Source organism: Ambystoma mexicanum, chromosome 6q (genome assembly GCF_040938575.1).
Source record: "Ambystoma mexicanum isolate Mex_15411 chromosome 6q, UKY_AmexF1_1, whole genome shotgun sequence".
Lineage (NCBI taxonomy): Eukaryota > Metazoa > Chordata > Amphibia > Caudata > Ambystomatidae > Ambystoma > Ambystoma mexicanum.
Genome location: NC_090937.1, coordinates 1,578,887,529 through 1,578,908,636, shown reverse-complemented (window position 1 = coordinate 1,578,908,636; position 21,108 = coordinate 1,578,887,529). Strand labels below are relative to the sequence as shown.

Genomic DNA, 21,108 nt, shown 5'->3' with positions numbered 1-21,108 from the left:
CGAGCTCCAAGGTCTGAGCCTTTTCAGAGTAGTAGTGAAATTTTGCCAGGATCGATCCGGGTCTACCCTCCGGCGATCCCGCCCTCTGGGCTCTGTCAAGAGTAGGCTTGTTGGTGTTCCCCTCGTCAAAAAGTTTACCTACAATTGCATTTATTATTTTAGTCACATCCGCTGGCGTCTCCCCGACACGTTCTGTGACCCGCAAGAACCTCAAGTTAAAGCATCTCTCCCTATTTTCTAAGTCATCCAGCTTGAGGGTGACCTTCTCCTCTCTCCTCTCTAATTCTGAGAGACACATATCAAATTGATTCTCAAGAAGAACAACCGAATTTTAGTTGTCTTCCAGGGCTTGAACTCGGTCCTCCACAGCATCCACCTTTTTATCCAATGAGTCTAGTGTCCTGCCAATGTCGGCTCTGAATCCTCTGATCTCCTCCAACAAGGCCGCCATGGCTTTGCTCATTGATTGGGTATCCATGTCTTCTGATTGAATTGAAACAGACATGGCGTTGGTACCCCCAGTCGACCTTGGAATGTGGCGAAACCTTTACAGAGCCTTCGCCCAGTGCATCGGGCGGGGGGTGGGGAGAGAATCCAGCGGCACCTCCAAAGACCCCAAGAGAATCAGGGAAGGGAACAGCCGAGCAACTTCTGCTGAGAAGCGGGGACCCCAGAGTGAGGATGTAGAACTCAAGAGCCCGGCACCACCCGGGGGCTCCAACACCCCCAGAACAGAAGCCAACCCGAAGAGGACTCCAGGATACCTCGATCTCCTCCAGGAATTCAATCCGGGGTTCCAGGGCCCGGGCCGGAGAGAAGTCAGAGAGCAGGGCAGGTAGACAGCTTAAAGTACTCTGCTGTAGTAAGCAAGTAGGAGACCCTGAAGCACCGCAGGGAAACAAGTAACACACTCAGGGTCGACCCCTCTACAAGGCCATGGTAGGCTGGGGCCGAGGAGCGGGCAGTTGAGTCACAATGGAGCCGCAGCCAAGTATCCAGAGCTAACAAAGATGGCCCGAACAGGGGTGAACTCAAGCTCTCACGAAGACTCCTGGGGGGCCCCAATGGCAACAAAATGTAAACAGGACAGGAACCTGCCCTCTGCTTTTTCACAATGTAGGCATGGCCAGCTCTCACTATCCCCCCCAGGACCGCCCCAAACCAATGCCAGTCCCGAGGGGTGGTTTGGGGATCCAAGAAATCAGAGGGCCCACTGCTAAGTAGCTCACAATACCTCGAGGGGGCCAGGCAGGACAGTCTCTCTCTACTGTGACGTGGCAGCTCCCTGGGCTCCCCCCAGATGTGTCCCCTCACCAGGAGAGCAATACAAACACACTGGGAACTCACCCCGCCCCCACCATCCTGGGCCTTGGAGGGGGCAAGTGCCTACTCTTCGGTGTCTCGGTCCCGCGTCCACACCAGCCAGGCACCTCACAGTAGATACTGCCTCACCAGTCCAGGACGATCCTCCTGCTTTAAAGGATCACGTCGGGGGCGCACCTCGGGTCATCTCCTCTATCCCGAGGCTTACGGGCCTCCGCCTCTTGACCCTTGCAGCCACCTCGTATGGGCCGCGGCAGCCGAGGCAGCAATGCAGCCGCAGGACTCCCCAAGGAGGCGAGGCCCATTTGCGGCAAGGTCCACTTCAGCTCCTCTCTCCCCTGCCGCTCGCAGACCCTCCATGGCAGCCAGGGGGACCGCACGGTCGCCTTCCTCAATGCTCCCTCAGGCCCAGACAGACACGGCTCGGTGTGCAGGGACCCCTCCCCCACCTGAGTCTCGCACCAGCCGTTGCAGCTTCTCCAGCGGGAAGCGGTCCTCCGACAGTCTCGCTGCTGGCGCACCAAGGCTGGTTCTTCGGTCCCACGACATCGCCGAACCGCAGAATTCCGCACAGCCGATGCCTGGGGGCCCGCAGCGCCGTTAGGGGGGGCCGGACACCTCAACTGGGGGCTTGGAGGAGGGGGCTCAAATACCTAATTTAACCGCCCCAGGGAGGAGAACAGCAGAGGTGCTTCAGCGCATCTCGACGCCTCCTGGTGACTCCCCAATGCATTTTTTTCGATGCTTTTGGCATTCAATGCTTTGTATTCAATGCAATGTCTGGATACCGGTTGAGCAGGATGACATGGTTGATAGTGTCAAATGCAGAAAAGAGTTCAAGTAAGATCAGGACACAGGGGGTGTTGGAAACGAGGTTGGAGAGCAGGTCTTCACGGATGTTCAGGAGAGCAGTTTCCTTTTTCTCGGAGCTCTGAAGCCAGACTGATGGTCATGGAGACAATCAACAGATTCAGTGTGAAGATTTCCTGGGGTTTGCCCAAGAAAGGACTGATGGCGATTGGGCGATAGTTAGCGGGCAGGAGGGGTCAGCAAAGTGTTTCTTAAGAAGAGGGTGCACAAGGGAGTGCCTCGGGGGGGAGAGAAGACTCCAGTGGCGAAGGAGTGGTTGCAGAAGTCAGACAGAGCAGGAGCCAGGATGTCAATGTGGTCCTTGATGGTTTTGGAGGAACAGGCGTGAACCTGTTTGACGTTATTTTCATAGATCGGACTTGTCTAGAAACCTTGTCTGGGGAGAACATGGGGAAGGCAGACAAGGAGGTGGAGAGGTGGCCGAAGAAGGGTCAGAGGAAGAGCAGGGAGTGGAGGGAGTGGAGGGAGTGGAGGGAGTGGAGGGAGTGGAGGGAGGAGAGGGAGGGGAGGGAGGGAGAGAGGCAGAGGACAGGATGTCCTGACTTTTAGAGATGAAATTAGAAGCCAGGGCCGTGCAGATGACCTGGGAGAGGGGACAGGGGAGGTAGAGACGGCAGCACGATTAGCCAGCTCCTTGCAGATTTTAAAGAGTTTGCCCTAGTTGTTAGATCCCACAGAGACGCAGGCTTGGCTGTGAGCTCTCTTCTTGGTGCGGACAGAGAGCCGGTATTGCCTTAGGAGCAGGCGGCAGGCCAGTTTGTCAGAGGATGTACCGGAAGCATGCCATTTCCTCTCAACCACCCTGCACTTGTGTTTACGGGTGACGAGGTTGGAGTCGTACCAGCAGTTGCTCTTGGCTTTGGGCTTCAAGCGGATCCTCATGACGGGGGTAACGACATCAGGAGTATCAGATCTAGTAGAGTGGAGCATGGAAAGGGCTGTGTCAGGGTGTGAGTCAGCCAAAGGGGGACAGAGGGTGAGAAAGTGGCGGCATAAGCCTCAACTGACACAGGCCAGAGGGGAGAATAGAGAGTGCCAGAGAGTCGAGAGGTCGCGAAAGAGCCCAGATGAAGGACAGGAAGCATCCAGGTGGATGTTAGTCTCCAAGAAAGAGGCGTTGAGTGGTTGAGACCAGGAGGGAAGAGGAGAGGTCTGCCCACTCGGAGAGGAAGGAGGAGATCTGACTAGGTGGCCGATAGGTGGTAGCCACAGTAAGAGAATGGCCAGGAGAGAGCCTGCAGACGAGGAATTTCAAGGAGGAGTAGTCCTGTGTAGGAATGACAGAGGCAGGAAGCCACTCCGGAAAGATCAGGGCTACAACCCCTCTGGAACGGCTGGATCTGGCCGCGTAGAGGCCCTTGTAGCCATCAGGGAGGAGAGTGTCAAAGCTTGTGACAGAGCTGGCCGTGAACCATGTCTCGGTGAGACCGAGGACATCGAGGTCAAGTTCTTCCAGGAGGCGGCAGATGTTAGAGGAGTGTTTGACAGCTGATTAAGAGTGGCAATATGGAGAATGTTGCCGTCCTTGAAAGACTTCCGGGAAGGGGTACAAATCGGAGGTACACCCTGTGGAGGTGTAGAAGAAGCACAAGGGGGAGGGCAGAAGAGGGAGGAGGAGAGGGCAAGGTAGCCAAGGAGGAGACAGCAGGGGGAGGCAAGGAAGCAGAGTGTGGAAGAGAGGGGACAGCAGTAGAGGAAAGGAAATTGATGAGGTGCAGGAAGCGTGTATCAAAGAGAAGGTTGGCCTGAGGGCATTGGACCAAGATGGTACTATTCATGTGAACATTGATGATGACCTTAGAGCGTGGCGGGGTCATGGGGACCTCCCACCGGGTGCCACCATTAATCGGGAAAGAAGAGAAAGGAGAAAGCACAGAGACCATATGAAGAGTCCATAGGTCTGGTGAGGGAACGACAATAAGGATGTCAGTGATGGTTAGCCTGGAGGAGGCGCTGGTATAGGTGTCAGTGCTAGGGAAGCCTGGATTGGAGACCAGGATGTGCATTTTAAACTTCTTCCTACCAGATTTAGTGAGGAGAGCAGGATAGTTGATAGAGAGGCATTTAGAAAAGATAGGAGAATCAGGTTAGGGGAACACAAAAGAGTGAAGTGGACACGCAATCAAGGAATTGCGAGGGACCCAGCAGGCTACGGCGCGCTCGCGTACCCAACGGGCAGCGCACGGGGGTGTGGGAGAGGTCGCCCCAGTGAGGGGGGCGAGAAGGCGTGCAAAGCAAGTGTGCGGGAGGAGAGCATGGAAGTGCAGAACAGCAAGCAAACTCCCAACTTCTTACCTGGCGGCCGCAGACAGGAGGGTGAAACGTCCGCACTCGGTCTACATCACAGACCGCTTTGTCGCCAAACACCTGCCTTATCCTGCGAGGGATTTGTGTGGTTATCCCTTGCAGATGGTTAATGGAGCTGCTGTGCACCGTCGGGATTGGTCAAAAGCCATACTGCCCAGAGGTGCAGTCTAAGGTGGTGGACATGGTATCCAGTCATTGCATTGACAACCAAAGCATCAACAAAAAAAAAGCATCTAATGCATTTATTTACATGGTGTAGGGTTTAGTCTAATAAAAATGGGTTTTTAAAGTTAAAAAAGAGGGCTTGGGGGGACCCCCATTAAAAAAATAAAATGGAAAAAATGCATCAGGTGCTTTTATTTTAGATGGTTTGGCATTAGATGCTTTGGCTGTCGATGGAATGACTATAAACCGGTGGACTTGCCATTTGATGGTATTAACCGTATTATCAAGGAGATGGATGACACTCTCCAGGCCATCTTGGCGACACAGACACTGCATGTTCTCTGGGGACTTTTGCTCTAACAAATCTCGCTTTCCCACTATGGACTCCAGGTCCCACTATCGATCACAAACGTCTCGTTCTGCCACCCCCCCCCCTCAGCAGTGTTATAAAGGAAGATCCCATGCCTGTTGGGGAAATCAGCATCGCCGCAACAGCCTTGCCCAGGCCAGGCTCAGGCCCCCCACTTTCACATGCCAGTGGGAGGGTGACTTTCCAACTTCGTCACTCAGTGGTAGTCCATCACCACAGATGAATGGGTGTTGATCCTCATTCGGCATGGTCACACTCTGGAGTTCATTGGACAAACCCCTCCATTTCTCCCATTCCGAAGACTGAAAAACATCTACTGTTGCTTCTGTACAAAGTGTAATCTCTCCTTTCCAAAAGAGCGCTAGATCCCGTTCAATCTCATCTGCAAGGCACATGGGTATATCAGATACTTTCTGGTCAAGAAAGAAATCAGGGGTTGGGATGCTGGTACTCAACCTACAAAGACTCAACACGTTCCTCCAGACCTTCTGCATGGTAATGCTCCAGCACATCTTGAGCCAGCTGCAAAAAAAGAGATTCTGCTCACTGTACCTGGAGGACGCATGCTTCCAAATCCTGATCCATCTGCGACACAGGCGTTTAATTCATTTCACAATAGCAGGAAAACACTACCAGTTCGAAGCTTTGCCCTTCAGCCTAAAAACAGCACCAAGGGGTTTCACCAAGTGTCTCACACCACTCGACACCCACCTCAGTCGTTCAGGAATTCACATCTATCAATACCTAGATGGCTGGTTGGTAAGGGCTGCATCACTTCCACTGCCTATTCTACATGTAGAGATGAGCCTCTGCTTGATGTCACTAGGATTCTCAGTGAACTATACAATGTTTTGCTTGACTCCATCTCAGAACACTCTGTTCTTAGGGTTGTATCTAAACACGCAGTCTTGTCGCCACACTATCTGAGGAAAAGATCAATCCCATTCTAGCGAAGGTCTTCCTGTTATCACAGTTGTCAGTTGCTTCAGTCCAGAATCTCGCATCCCTACTGGAGAATGATGTTTTCTTGCATCCCATTGATTCCACACTGCAAACTCCAGATGCCACCCCTTCAGGAATTCCTGGATGCCTGTTAGCAACATATATCGGGATCCTTGGAAGACTAGATTCATCAGACACTTCCCTTTTCTGACTCTCTACCTTGGTGCAGCCTACGTCTCCATCTTACTCATGGAGCACCCTTTTGCCTCCAAGACCTTCAAATCACGGTCACGACAGACTCTTCACTGGAGGTCTTGGGAGTGCGTACAGGTCGGTTTTATGCCAGAGGCCTCTGGTCGTCCAACAAGATGTTTCCCATCATTGTCCTGGGCCTACGAGCTGTGCTCTTGGCCCTGAAGTACTTAAGGCCTCAACTGCAGAACTGGGTGTTTGGGGTCTTCGCCGACAACAGAACTACTATGCTTTTATATCTGCAAACAAGGTAGCACACGCTCCCCTGTTCTGTCAACGGAGGCACATGTGTTGCGGTTGCGGGCTCTGACAAACAAGATTTTCCTTATCCCCTTTCACCTACCAGTGATCCACTATATGGTGGCCTACTCCCTCAGCAGTGAACTCTGATCCCGTCATGAATCAGAGCGTAAGCATGGCCAGGTAATCCGCATCCTCTCCAGGTGTTTTTTTTTTCAGATTTTTCAGACATCAATCTCTTCGTGAATGCAATGAACAAGAAGTGCAAAGCATTTGCAAACAGATTTCATGAGACAGGGAGTATGTGAGATGTGTTTTTGCTCCCATGGGAGGGAATGTTCCTCTACGCCTTTCCTCTGCTCCTGCTTGTCCCTTGAGTGCTTAAACAGCAGAAGTGCAGGATGGTCCTAGTGGCCCAGGCCGGGTCGTGCCAAATCTGGTACTCTGATCTCCTAGAACTCTTCATCAGTTTGCCTCTGCTCTTCAAACTTCTCTCCAGAGTCAGCGTGTCCTTCCTGCACCATGATCCAGCCTCCCTTAACTTGACAGCCTGGCTTCTGCATCCCCAGAGTTTGGAAATATACCTCTGCCTCCAGACTGCCATGGTCCGTGAGCTGTCTGCACTGTAAGATCAAGTGGAAGTGCTTTGCCATCTAGTATGCTGATCAACATCTCAACCCTTTCCGCGTACATGTCCCGGAAGTCTTGCTGTACCCCCTGTCTTTGGCTAAATCTGGTTTGGGGTACTCCCCCCATCAAGGTACATCAGGGCGGCCATTTTCCATTATACCCATTTGCCAGGAACACTTTCTCAATGGTCTTAGACTGGTGAGGAAAATCCTCAAGGGACTGGGTCCTCCCTTTGTACCTTCTTTGAAGTTGTTGTCCTGAAAAACCACCTTTCTAGTTCCCATCACTTCTACCAGGCGAGTTGGAGATATCGAGGCTCTTTCCTGTAAGCCTCCTTACTTAACCTTTCATCAATCCAATGCACATGAACTCTTCTTTCATGCTAAAGGTTCTGTCCTCATTTCACCTTAACGAGCCACTGGTTTTTCCTCTGTTCTTTGGATCTCCTTTGTTAAAGTACTCTGTGGCTCACACTAAGGACTTCTGCAAGTCATCCTAATTGTTTGTTGCTTTTGGCACTTCCAGCAAGGCAACAACTTTTCAGAATATTCTATCACAAGATGGTTTTTCAACATGTATTTCACACTGTCATCGACTGGCTAAGAAGTCCCTTCCGGGCAGGCCAAGGGCACACTCGGTGAGAGCTGTTGCTGCTAGTACAATTTTCCTGTTCGGTGTTCCCATGATGGACATTTGCATGGCGGCTGCTTGGAGGTCTGTCCATACCTTCACAAAGATCTACTGCATTGATGCAAATTCCAGGGAGGAGTCACAGGTTGGCCGGGCAGTTCTACGTAACCTGTTTGGGTGCGGTGAGTGGTTTCTGAGGGGAGTTGCTTCCTTCATTTCAGCTGTACCGCCACCCTTGACGATTTTATATACTGCTTTATAATCCTACTCAAACAGCGTGTGAATCTATGAAAGATCCAGTGCTGGAGATGGAATAAGTTACTTGTAACACCTGTTCTCCAGCATTGCTATCTTTCATAGACTCGCATACGACCCACCCGTCCATCCCGCTTGGCTCTTCTTGGCTCATATTGCTACTGTATGTGCGCTATGCCAAATCTGAAGGTGGCCTCTAGGAGTGGAGCTAAGGGAGAGCAGTCAATTCTGTGGAACAATATAACCCAAAATGACTCGTAATGGAGCACAAAAGTGACAGGTAGTTTTAAATGTAAAAGTAATCTGCTTTGATATTACTGAGGATTCTTAGTCCGTTGATGGGGAATATTCAAACAGCAGGCGAATCAATGAAAAATACTAATGCTGGAGAACAGGATTTACAGTTAAGAGTTTGCTTATGGGTAACTTAATGGGAGGGATGTCTAAGTAAAAACTGTTCATGGTGGTAGAAGAAACTATCTGTAATGAGGTGCTTTCCTAAAGGACCAAGGTCCTTCCGTAGTCCCACCTTTTATTTATGTTAAATGTTTTTATTCGGTTTTTATAACAACAACATATAGACCATTGCATATTACAAATATTTATTCTGTAGTGTGACCTTGTTCTTAAAGGACCAGATGTCAAAATGCTATCCCTATCCTAGAAAAAAGAAATGTCCAGACATTTGTCCAGGATGGTGTTCAGCCGGATTCTGTCCCAGTGAGTGGAGGAGGCTCTGCACATTTTTGTGAATGTTTTGGTGTGGCTGGGCAGGATTCAAAATTAAGAATCAATGAGCAGGAGCTAAAATCAACTCCCTAGTATAGGGCATCATCTAGTTGGCAGGAGCTACCACTGGGGAACCAGGAGTGAGTGTACACAGTGCACCACAAATCTAACTTCCACAGCAGAGGCAAACCTAAACTTTTTGCCAATGATCTATGATCCATGATGTCATACTCAAATAGTTATTGTCACATATGTATGTTTGTAAGGCATCAGTTGTCCTGAAGAGCCAAAAGTAGCTCCTGGTTGCTGTTGCTTTTAAGCTAACCAGGCTCTCCTAGGATAGGAGCAGGAGCTAAATAGCTCCCAGCTCCCTTCAATTTCGAACCATGCTAAGTTAGGGTCTAGTCTGTGTTTGTGGTACTGGCTTTGTCTTGGTATCTGCCTTTCCTATGTTGGGACGAGGTGATTGCCTCTTGAAGCTAACCGAAAAAACTTTATATCCTCTTGTTGTCCTTTGAGTATCCTCTTTTGCACAGAAGTAGTTACTCCCCCCCTTCCCTCACCCACTAGTTTGTTTTGTGTACAAACTATTAGCCCTCCACCCGTGTCTATTCTTTCTAGAACGCATTCCTTTTATTTGGACGTGGAGCTTTGTTATCGCCATCTTGGTTTTAAAATTGGCACAAGGAAGCATTTGCGCAGCTCTGCACCAGTTCTTCCAGTCCCCCCAACCGTGTGGCATATCCTGGCACAATGGGGTGTATATGGTCCCAGAGCCATGAAGTGCCTTGTCGCTTTATCTTCCTCCACCTACTTAAGCCTCTGTTTGTGAGCGACCCACTGGTCAGTTTGTTGTTCCTTTCTTCGATTTTCAGGATTAGCATTGCACTCTAGCAGGTTGGTAGGATGTCTGCAACCTGCCAAGCACCGCCCATGCAGCTTCTGTGTCATGTCCAAAAAGTGGCATGTCTGGTTGTGGAGTTGAGAGGAAGTCCCTCCATGAGGCCGGAGAATGGGGTAAAAAGGACCCTGGCGCCCATGTAAGTGCAACCGCTCTGTGAATATCTACCCTGGTGGCGGTATATGATGGCTCCTCTGGGTCATATTCCCCATTCCAATCCGAATGAAAGCTTGAGAGAGAATAGGAAGTCACACACATCAAAGGTGCAAGCCAAAGAGGAATCAGGCAGTCGCCATGAACAGGGTTCCAAAATGGTGGCTCTGGCTCATTTGTGCAATAGTGACCTGTGGAGCCGCTGGTTGACATGCGAATCGCTACACTTCACTGAGGGTGGTGTCAGGGCCAAACAAAAACCACTGATTATATGGCCTACTTCTAATTGATTCCTTCCTCCCATGGATTCCTCATCTTTGTCTATTTATCTCCCAGCCCAGCTGTTCTTAGGAAACTTTTCCCCCCATCAGCGGGCGTAGCATAGCTCCACAGGACACGTCTACATGTCCCATGCAGGGAGAGTATATATAGAGTGCCACGGCCTGTGACTCGTGTTTCTTTTTTCCACTCACTCTGCTAGTTTTAGGAACACTTCTTCTTCGGAAATGTTTGCTTTTTTCAATGAAGATGCTGAATCCCACGAAATCTTAGGGTTCAAACCCTGCGTGGACTGCGGATGTCAAATGTCTGTTTTGGATCCTCATTAGCTCAGTGAGGGATGCGACACACAGGACTGTTGTCATTCGATGTACCTCAAGGGCCTTTAGCAATCTAAGGCAAAGTTGTTCACTCATCTCCACAAGGAGAAGAATTATAAGTGGTCCCATTCAAAGTCACCCACCATGGACCACCACACCGAAGAAGCATCACCACAAGATATGCTGGTGTCCAGGTGGTTCTTCCAAGAAACATTTTCCTGGTCGGAGAAAAGGAGCCACCACTCCAGGGAAATACCCTGAGGATACACCTCCACAGGTTCCTTTGCCCACCCAATCCTCTACTAGAGAAATAGGAGGCCTTCAGGCTTACGATGCTCAACATATTTGCCATGGCTCAGGCGCTGGTCGGATTTGGCCATGGCCCCACTGATTCCAATTGAGTCCACTGTACTCAAGAGCCGGCAGAGAAACAGGGCTGTCTCTCAGCCATGTGCCTTTGGGCCCTACCATGTTCAAGTCAGAAAATACACCATCTCGTGGCCACACTGCTCTGTCTTTGGGCTTTAGTCTTCCAGTTTCTACGTTTCCCTCCATTTTATTTTGAAATGTGTTTATTGCCATTTATTATTGTACAGTTTTGCATAACATTCAGGTGTGCCATTAGTTGTAAAATTATCAGTGTCTTTGTAATAAAACAGTAACATTCTAAATAAAACAACATTAACTGTCTCCATGTTTTGTCCATATATGTCAGTTCCATATTTTCCAGCGGGCGGGGGGGAGGTAGCTAGGCAGCGAGGGGGTCCGGACCACCAGGGACCCATTCGGGTTTGCACTGATCTCTCCTTGATTGTCTCTGCATTGGTTGTAGATCAACGTTGTATGGGTCGTTTTGTTCATGGGGCTTATCATCTGAGGGGTGGAACATGTTTCTTGTGATTTCCTTCCATGCCTCTAGTACCATACTTGAGTCGTCAGTGGATCTGGCGACACTGTCCTCCCATGCCTTTGTTTCGGCGCTCACCCACCGCTCCAGCTCATTGTACCATGCGTTGTATTGTGGCCCTGCAGGCTTTTTCCAAGACATTGCGATAGTCCTTTTAGCCAGTATGCACGTTATGTCCACAAGTCTTACCACATGTTTGAGTTTGGCTAGTCTGGGGTAAGTTCCCAGAATTATTCATCCGGGGTCCATTTATACCTGGCGATGCCCGCTTTTTCACATGTCTGTCTTATTCTATCCCATAGGGACTGTGCCTTGGTACATTCCCACATCATGTGGAATAGGTCTGCCTTCTCTGCCCTGCACCAAACGCAATTGGGTTGTATTTGCTTGTTGAATTTCGCCATTTTGCATGGGGTTAGATATGTGCGGTGTAGCACGTTCAGCTATATAAGTCGGAATCTATGGGTCTTCGAAGGGGAACAGGCAGGCATTGTGGAAAGTTTTGAAAAGTAAAGATCAACAATTCTCTATGAATACCAATGTGTTAAAAAATTAAATGACACATAAAAGGTTCAATGCAAGGTTCGTTTTGGTTCTTGGAACTATACACGTTATTCACATGCGGATAAGTATTTGAATAACTTTAAAAAAATAGAAAGATAATTTGACTAAACTCAGAACATGTGACTAGTTCCTTGCATGTACTGTCTTGAACAAAAAGAAATTGGACGCAAAATGATTATGGTACATGGCCTTACCTTGACGAACAAACAGTTAGATGCAGGGATCAGAGTAGTTTCTTGTCGTAGAACAGGGAGCAGTTCACAGGTTGCAAACTGACGAGTTTCCTCAAAGTGGTCACGGAAATTCACAGAGACGAAGAGCAGATAACCAGCACCTTCACGGGTTGACTAGCAAAGCGCAAAGAAGTTCTCATTAGAAATATGAAGTGGGTTATAAAGAATTCGAAACAGGGGTGTGTTTGTGAATGAATGACGTGTATATGTCGTGGCATTATGCGGTTTGCAGGGGGCCGTCCAGCGTGAGGGGGATGCTTGGCAGGATACATGGGGTCTGGAGGTAGACATGGGAACAACAACCCATGCTCTATAGACCACTTTGAAGTGTACATGGTCTTTGGCACCTCTTGGCCTTTATCGCTCCCTGACAGCTCCACTTGCCCGCACAAGTACCTCGGTGCGAACTGCCTTTGATAGGGCGGGGGGGGGGTGGATTGGGGCGGTGGTCGTGCAGACAAGACACAGGAAGACTCGTGAATGGAGACACACTTATGTGGATTGCAGGGGGCCGTCCAGCGTGAGGGGGGATGCTTGGCAGGAGACACGGGGTCTGGGGGTAGACATGGGAACAACAACCCATGCTCTATAGACCACTTTGAAGTGTACATGGTCTTTGGCACCTCTTGGCCTTTATCGCTCCCTGACAGCTCCACTTGCCAGCACAAGTACCCCGGTGCGAACTGCCTTTGATAGGGCGGGGGGGAGTGGATTGGGGCGGTGGTCGTGCAAACAAGACTAGTTTGCCGCAGGGCCTCACCAAGGAGAGGCCATCTAACTGCATGTAAGAGGCAGGCTGCAGGATCTAGTACATGGAAGGCAGGGGGGTGAGTTTATAAATACCTCACCCTCCCAGGAGAATATATGGGTGCAGTCCACCCTGGAGACCCTGGATGCTTAGGCAGTTAGTCAGCAGCAGGCTGGCCTGTGGTGGCAAGGCGGCACGGGCCAGAGGGGGTCATCTCTGTACCCGGTGCCCAAAAGGATGATTTATTATGATCAACCCTATGGATTATTTACCTATAACCATGTTTTGTATCAATAAAATCCAACGGCCTTCCTTTTATTGCCAACGCTTGAACAAAGTGGTGTGGTAAGTATTTCTGGGGGAGGAGGCAAGGCCAGGAGGCTTGATGCCAACCCGCAAAATAACATATGTATGTCTGCTGCATATGGGTTCAACGGTTATGTGGATTGAAGGTGGGCGGCCAGCGTGAGGGAGGATGCTGGCCGGAGACATGTGGTGTGACAAGACAAGGCACAGGAAGACTATTCAATGGAGACACACTAGATTCATTTAAAAAATCAAAACAACCATTGTTAAAATATATGTTGGGTTTTATTTTAGATCTTAATTTCAATTGAACATAAATAATAAACATTACACATTGTAAAGTTCCGGTTGCAGCACATCCAGGGAATATCCGCGGTATTGTCCACTGTCGCTGGGGAAATGTTGTCTAATGGCAAGTACCGCACAGGCAGGTATTACTCTCCGAACGCGCTGTCCGAGCCTCCCGTGAAGCCACCAAGTGAAGCAACGATAGGCCACCAGCCTGTACCACCTGTGAAAATGAAAGATGCAAACTGTATTAAAATGACAAAACTTTCTTATCACTGTCGATTCAGGTAAAAAATGTCATTCTGCTTTGAAAAAAATTCTATCTAGAAAATGCACAATATGGAACCAATTTACATGCATTCGAATGATATGTAGATGTAATTTTATATGTGGGAGACGACCATGACATAGTAGTGGCATCACTGACATCACAACCAGAGTATACTTACTCGTTATTCGGATTACGCGGACGAACAGTGCCGCGAAGTTTGTGCATAAGCACCATCATCATCCTCAACACGGTCCGTGAGAGGCAGGCTTCCCTGAACTCTGGCAGCTCGGTGATGCATTGCGGACTTGGCTCGCCTTCCGAAATGTAGGCCAAGCACCCGGAATTTTCACGGCAGCAGCAGTTCTCCTCCTCAGTTGGCATTAGCTTGCACCGATTGCACGTGCACCAGGTGGAGACGCCGTCCATGCGACATGGTCCAGGCTCTTCATCCGTTGACTGGTCCTCCCAACTGCCGTCCGAAGCCCCATCGTTTTCGCGTGCTTGCCTTTCCAGTAGTTCTTGCTTGGTGTACTCGGGCTCGTACATATACGGCATTATTGTAGCCATTGTGTGGTAAAGAAAGTAAAATAATTTACAGAGATGGTACAGGTGTTCACAAGGCCTAGAAGCGGCGAAGGTAGCTGACCAGAGCACAGAAACGAGTCACAGAATACTCAAAGTAACACAGAGAGAGTAATGGAATCGAAAATCTGCTGCTGTGTGTTGTGAAACGGTGTGTTTATACTTATTGAGGAAAGAGGCGTCCTGCCATTTCCATGGCGACACTTCATTAGCTGAGGCGCAGCGATTGTTGACACGAAACGTGCTTTGGCGTTGGGAAATGGGCGGTACGCGTCTGCTGATGTCAGGCTCAGGGGCGGGGGATTTGATTTAGTGCCGCAAAAGCAGGTGAGCCAGGTCGATGGGGGGAAATGATAGGATTATCAGAAAATGGCGGCTGATTTCGAGTGCGTTAATGGACGAAAAGTCGGGTAAGGTCCATAGGAAAGTTTTCTACGATCTACCGATTTATGCTTAAAAACACATGGCCGAACCGTAGGGACAATAAAAAAAAAAGTCCCGGAACTATCCTTTAAGTGGCTGTATATTTGGGACACTGGTTTCCATCCCTCTCTTAGGTTGTATAACAGTCTCGTGAAGGGATCTGTGTCGGGTTCCTCAGGCCAAGTTTCCCATTTGTTTCGTGCTGTTTTGCAGATCCTTTGATACCATAGGAATTGGCCAGTGTGGATTTCGTCCTTTTCCTGTAGTGATGCGAACTCCCTGAAAGTACCCCCATCATATAGGTCTCCCCAGGTGTAGACCCCTTTCTTTTCCCAAAGTCTGATGTGCTTCAGGTCAGTGTCAGGTCATTCTTTTAAACCATAAATTTCTTACAGCTGGCTTTTTCCTCCACACCCCGTTTAAGGAGATGCCTTATTCTATGTTTTCACTGTTGCACCCATACCAGTGAATTCTGTAGAAACAGTTTTTCAACCTGTGGCTGTCCAGATGTTTTTGCCTTCTTTCATTATCCCTCACAATTAACTATGATGGCTAGGAATGCAGTCCAAATCATCTGGAGAGTCAAAGATTGCAGACCCATGCTTTACAATGAAGCATGTTTGCACCCTGAAATGTGTTTGAAGTCTTTTGTTGATCCCCTACTTTTAGATGTGATTTGTTATTTATAGATATCTTTCACCAAAGTGCTTTACAAATAACATACAAATATCAACCAACCTAATTTGGTACTCTTATCGATCTGCAGATCACCCACAAATTGCAGCAGCGAGTGCTGAACCCGCTGCGCTATTTTACCGGCATCTTACTGTCTGGTTAGGGTCATTAGTAAAAGCCCACTGGGGTAAACTCACTTACCTGGGGATTCAGTGGAGCATGGATCACTTGTTTTGTACAGCCGGTCATATCCCATGCTGTGACATTGCACCATCTGGAGCCCACACTACAAAGGGGATGGATGAACCCTCAGGTTTAGATCTTGTAACACTGCCAGAATAGGTCAACACACCTTATCATCCCAACTTAGACTGCCATTTATATTTAGTTTTATGTCTGCGCATCTTGACTTTTTGAGCTACACACCTTGCTTTTCTTTTAGTTGTTAATGTGGTTAAAATAAGCACGTTCATCAAATGATGTGTGTTCCTGAGACTGAAAATCGAAACACTGTTGGGAAATGGTTTGCAGAATTGTGGTCATGGATTTGATAGTTTAAGGTACTTCTTTTAGACAAGGCCAACAATTGCTATGACAGTTGGCCACATTTAATTGATTGTATTGAATTGCAGTATTTCCTTTTTTATATGCCTTTCTATTTGCTTACAGTTCAACTGAGATTGACGATATGATCAGAAAATCCACAAACCTGCTTCTGACCAGAACCCTAAATAACTGTTTACAAATGGTGATCAAGAGAAAGAACATTGGATTGACTGAGGTATTGAACATTTATCTGGTACATGTCAACTGGCTGCGTTCGGGTATACACCCCTCCTACTGTCTTTAAGCCACTGGCCTTACAAGTGCCAAATGTCTTTAGTGTGCATGGCCCCATTCTAGGGGATTGGCAAATTGATGCCTTTGTGGACGTCTTCAATTTCTTTCTAAATTGCTATTGCCATTTCTTCTGCTTAGAAGCGTCACAAGTATTGAATCCTTTTAAACAATATTAAGTGTATGAAAGCAGAATGTATTTGAGAAAATGCCTGATCTGAAACTATGAACATGGTGTAATTGGAACTTGTAGGTGTTTTTGCCGACCTCTGCAACTAATGGGGAATTTTCCAATTGTAGACTGGGCTACTAATGGTAAGGTGAATAGGTCTGGAGTTTATTAATGGGGCTCATTGAGTTTGCCGATATATGGAAAAATTCTGGTAATACAGTATACCATCACTTTTACCGGTCCGGCCGTATACAAGTGTTCCGGAACACAGTTGCTGGAATTACTAGCACCGGTTATAGCCTCATCTGGAATTACTGGTCCAGGTAACCCACAAAGAAAATACCAGATGAGCCGGAAACCTTTCGCCGCTAATATCACCACAATGTTATCACTGACGTATTACAAGATTGGATTTGCTGCTAATACCGGCAAAACCAAGACCGAGATTACACCTCAGAGCAGCCGTTAAATGGACACAGGGAAGGAAATTAGGCCACAGGTGCACACAATCCACTCAGGTGCACCCAATTGTGAGGGGTCAGTAATTTGAGGCTCACAACTGAGTTTAGTTTTCTCAAGGTTTGACATTTTATTTTAAACAAAAACAATTATTAAACAATGACTAAACCTATTCTACCAGAGAATTCCCGACCTAGTCTGGAATATAAGGGAACACCTCCTAGCATACATAAAACAGACCCTCACACTAAACAACAAAACATTCAAAGTAAAGCATAAACAACATAAATAAAAAATTAACAACTATCCAAGGTCGTGGATGAGTTTTGTTCTGGGCTGATCCTGCTCCACTGGAAATGTCCAAAGTCTTATGTAACTTCTGCAGCGTCTTGAATATAGTTTTTCTGGATGCTAATCTTAAGGGGAGTTGCGCCCTCCGCTGCAATTTCCTCCTGCAATTGTTACTGCGAAAGCAGGCTTCTCTGTCTCACAGACTGTTTCAGCTTCATTAAAATGCACATGTTCAGACAAAACTTTAGGCAATCACAAGTCTACTTCTTCTGCTGCAACTTGATGTTGTGGAAATGTGTTAGGCAACTTAAACAAGACTCGTCTATCTTTGTTTGGTAAAACACACTTCTTTCCACTATTACAAGAAAGGGCAGTGTGGCACAATGAGACATGGGACATGCATGCACAGACTGACCAGATGGACCATTGAGATGGTGCCGTCACAGGCAACACCACTGCTGAGCATCATTACTCACACTTGCCGGGCCCAGGCACATGCGCTTTGAGGCCAGAGACGGGCGCATGACCCGCCAAAACTGCTTGAGAACCTGTTTTGTTTCCCCTCCACGCTGCACATCCCTTGCACCTTTGTAGTTATCAGGAGCCATCAAGTGACTACTTGTTTGGAAAAAAGGAATCTCCTGTCAGTGCTTCAGGTGAAAACATTTTATTCAAAACTAACATGAATGCATACAAACCCTACCCTCAACACACCCCTCCCCTGCCTAATTACTTCTCCCCTGCCCAAAAACAGTCAGTCCCCCTCCCACGACACACCCAGTGAAGCACCCTGCCAGTGTTCTACAGTCACATGTGGTGCCTCTTCACCATGGGGCTCTTTGCCTGCTCCTTTGATAACTGGAATCGCTGGGAGGGCACCATGGGGTTCCAGGCTGGGAGTCCTCAGTGGTGGTGACAGTGCGGACGTCAGGGACTTATGTCTTTTGGCTTCCTGACATGTTTGGCACCTCCTGTAGCAGTGGATGACCGTTGGAAGTGGGGGATTCAAAGTGGATTGAGTTTCAAAGATGGCTGCCAGCTAGCTTCCCACTCTGGTGGTGATGCTATTTCCAGCACCGGCAATTCCAGCAGTTTGAGTGCCGGAATCGGTATAACTGGCACAAATTTGCCGGTACCGCCGCCAGATGGCTGCTGACACCAGTGATTGCGGCTTGCTGGTATTACCGTTTCCAGCAGGGTGGGTGCGTGCACCCGAGGACTCGTACTTGTATGGTAATTCCGGTGGTCACCATGCTGGAGACGTTAATACTGGCACGCCGGAATTACCAGCATTTTTACCAGCAAACTCATAATGAGCCTCAATTTGGTGTTAATAAATATATTGTTACATTAGCCTGTATGCAGACCCTTTTGGATTTATTTATTTATTGTGTTCCTGTTTGAAACAAACCTTGCACATAACAATTTATCTAAATACCAATTCAAGTTTTTATACTTCGGAAATCTCGCAAAGATCCTAATGTTGGTCTTACTCTTATTGATCTTCAGGTTGTTGTCTACCTTAACATTATTTAGCGCTGTGAGGGATATCTGTAACCCAATAAGGGGTATAATCAAAGATGATTAAATCATCTGGTGTAAACACCAGTAGACATTGGCTAGACCTAGTTTAGGAGGAAACGCTTTTACCCAGGTGCATCATCCAAGTTGGAAATATTAAGATTAAATAGGGCCAGCGCCACCAGGGCACACTCTTGTTGCAAGCCCTTAAAGGTTTGCATTTTTTCCTATATCAAACCCTCACTGTACAGTCAGACTTGCACTCCCGCTGTGTAATTCCAATGCACCCAGGTGAACCCCACTTGGATAATTTATCCCAGAGCCTACTTCCATTGACCAGATAGAACACAGTCGCCAAATCTACAAAAGCTGCATGAAATTACCAATTTACAGCCCAAACCTACCCCTAACGAACACTTTCAAAGAAGTACCCATATGTTTTTTATCGTCCGATTGGCATCTTTTGAATCTCTTAATCCCCATCGACCAATTCTGCAAGTGCCCCAAAATAATTCAAGCAAACCTTTTTCCTGCAATGTCTGACAGAGCAATGGATCTGTGATTCTCAGGAGATAATCAGTTAACTTTTTTTAAATATCTCGAATGATGGAAGTTTTTTTTCTCCAAGAAGCCAGGAGCACGTCGACCTTATGATATTAATAAAAAGATTTAGCAGGATGGATGCCGACATTTCCAGGACATTTTTAAGGGTTACATTTGCCAGGCCGTCCGCACCTACAGTTCTACTTAGTATCTGTGGGAAAAGGAATCAGAAAACTAGTCATGTTACCAGATACAGCACGGAGACTTGTACTAGGAATCCCACACCGCCGGAGCAATAGGATTCATTTGGAAACCATTTGGGGATTGAACATTTTATTAGTGATATGCCAAAAGTCTGCAGTTTTATTTAAAACAAAAATACATAACATTGATTAGACTCCCTTAATGGCAGATCTTTTAGACAATTTTTTAAATTTTGTTGTAGGTGTCTGATCAGTTTAAGTGGTTTCTCGTCCATTTGTCCTTTAAGAGCCCTGATGTCTCTACCAAGATCTCCTTTTAGCTAGAATTGCAAGGTCTTTTAGTAGCAGACACTTTTAAAATGTGTTTATTGCCACTTAATTGATACAACTGGCTCCGTAAAGAGGCAGTAAACAAGCAGGGGCAAACAAGGTCAGCCTTCAAATGGTCGACGTTATAAAAAAAATTACCCTGGCCAATTGTATCCTCTTCTATTAAGAGCTGGGACCATTTCACTCTAATTTCAAGTTATTCACCAGTAGGACAGATGGCCCTTAACCAAGAAGTGAACTAAACAGATACATTAAAGTACAATGTACTTATCTCTCAGTAAGGTTCTTTCTGATGGATGTTCCTCCCACAGATTCCTCACCTATGATATCCATCTCCAAGTACCAGCTGCTCTTCGGAAACAGTTTACGCCCCCAGGAGGTGCAGTGCGACTCTGCGTCGGTCCCGCCCGAAGCCACTAAGCAGCAAGTGCTGGACATCACGTCGGGGCCATCAGTGCTTAATTTGTGGGGGTGGTTGCCGGTGCCCTACACCGGCACTCTTTTTTGGGCACCGGAACTCATGCGGGGCCAGCGCACGTGCAATTACTTTGTTTGTTCTTCCACTTCGCTTTTCTTCGATTATAAATCATTGGGATTTGTCATTCTGATCTCGATCTCTCGTGCTTGTAGGTTGCAGGCCATGGCTGGCTGGGCCTGGGAGGGGCTAGCAATAGCAATGAACAACAAACGGTTACAAACAACAGCCAGTGAAAACTACCATTCTGTTGCTACTACGCAGTATTTGATACATCCTGTATAGTAATACAGAATGTGCAGTTTTCATTGGCTGTTCTTCTGAGCAAGTGAAATTACAAGGTGACGTGTTGTTGTTGCCACAGGAGGCAGTGCAGCGCCACCTTCATCTCACAAGTTACTGTGAAGTGAAGGTGTCGAGGCGTGGCGTCGTCGGTCCTGACTAGTTGAGAGAGAGAGCCTGCCCTGCTGCACTGCCTGGTGCGGCCCAGTTGCTTCCTGGGGCCCCCTCTGCCTGCTTTTTCATTTGTGCGGGTGCCAGTGTGCGCACCCAGCCCCCCCCACGCTGAGACTCCGACAGGAGAGCAAGTCTCAGCCGGCAAAGCAGGTAAGTCACTGTCAAGTGATCAGGCAAGGAAGGCCCAGGTCAGGGCCCGGGCAGTGGCACGGTCCCCTGGTGGTGTCCTGACTGCCCAGGAGTCAGGACCCCACCAGGGGCCCGTCCGCGCCCAGGCTTCTGTCTGTGTGACCTGTGTGCAGTGTGCTGCTGACTGCAGTCAGTGCCAGGCCCAGGCCAATTTCTCTGACATGGGGCTGCCGGGGGCCGCAGACTGAGTCGGATGACTCTGCCGCAGACGGCCGGGCCCATGGATTGTGCCCAAAAGTATGTTTTTTACTATTTTCTTTGAAAACCTG

General features: G+C 48.0%; 1 protein-coding gene across 1 annotated transcript in view; it reads left to right on the top strand.

Moving 5' to 3' along the window:
- EXOC6B (exocyst complex component 6B) overlaps nucleotides 1-21,108 on the top strand; it is a 2,452,465-nt gene that overhangs the window by 1,363,780 nt on the left and 1,067,577 nt on the right. Inside the window, exon 16 of the mRNA XM_069632299.1 lies at nucleotides 16,033-16,144. Coding sequence (XP_069488400.1) covers nucleotides 16,033-16,144 — 112 coding nt within the window. The remainder of the gene's footprint in view (nucleotides 1-16,032; nucleotides 16,145-21,108) is intronic.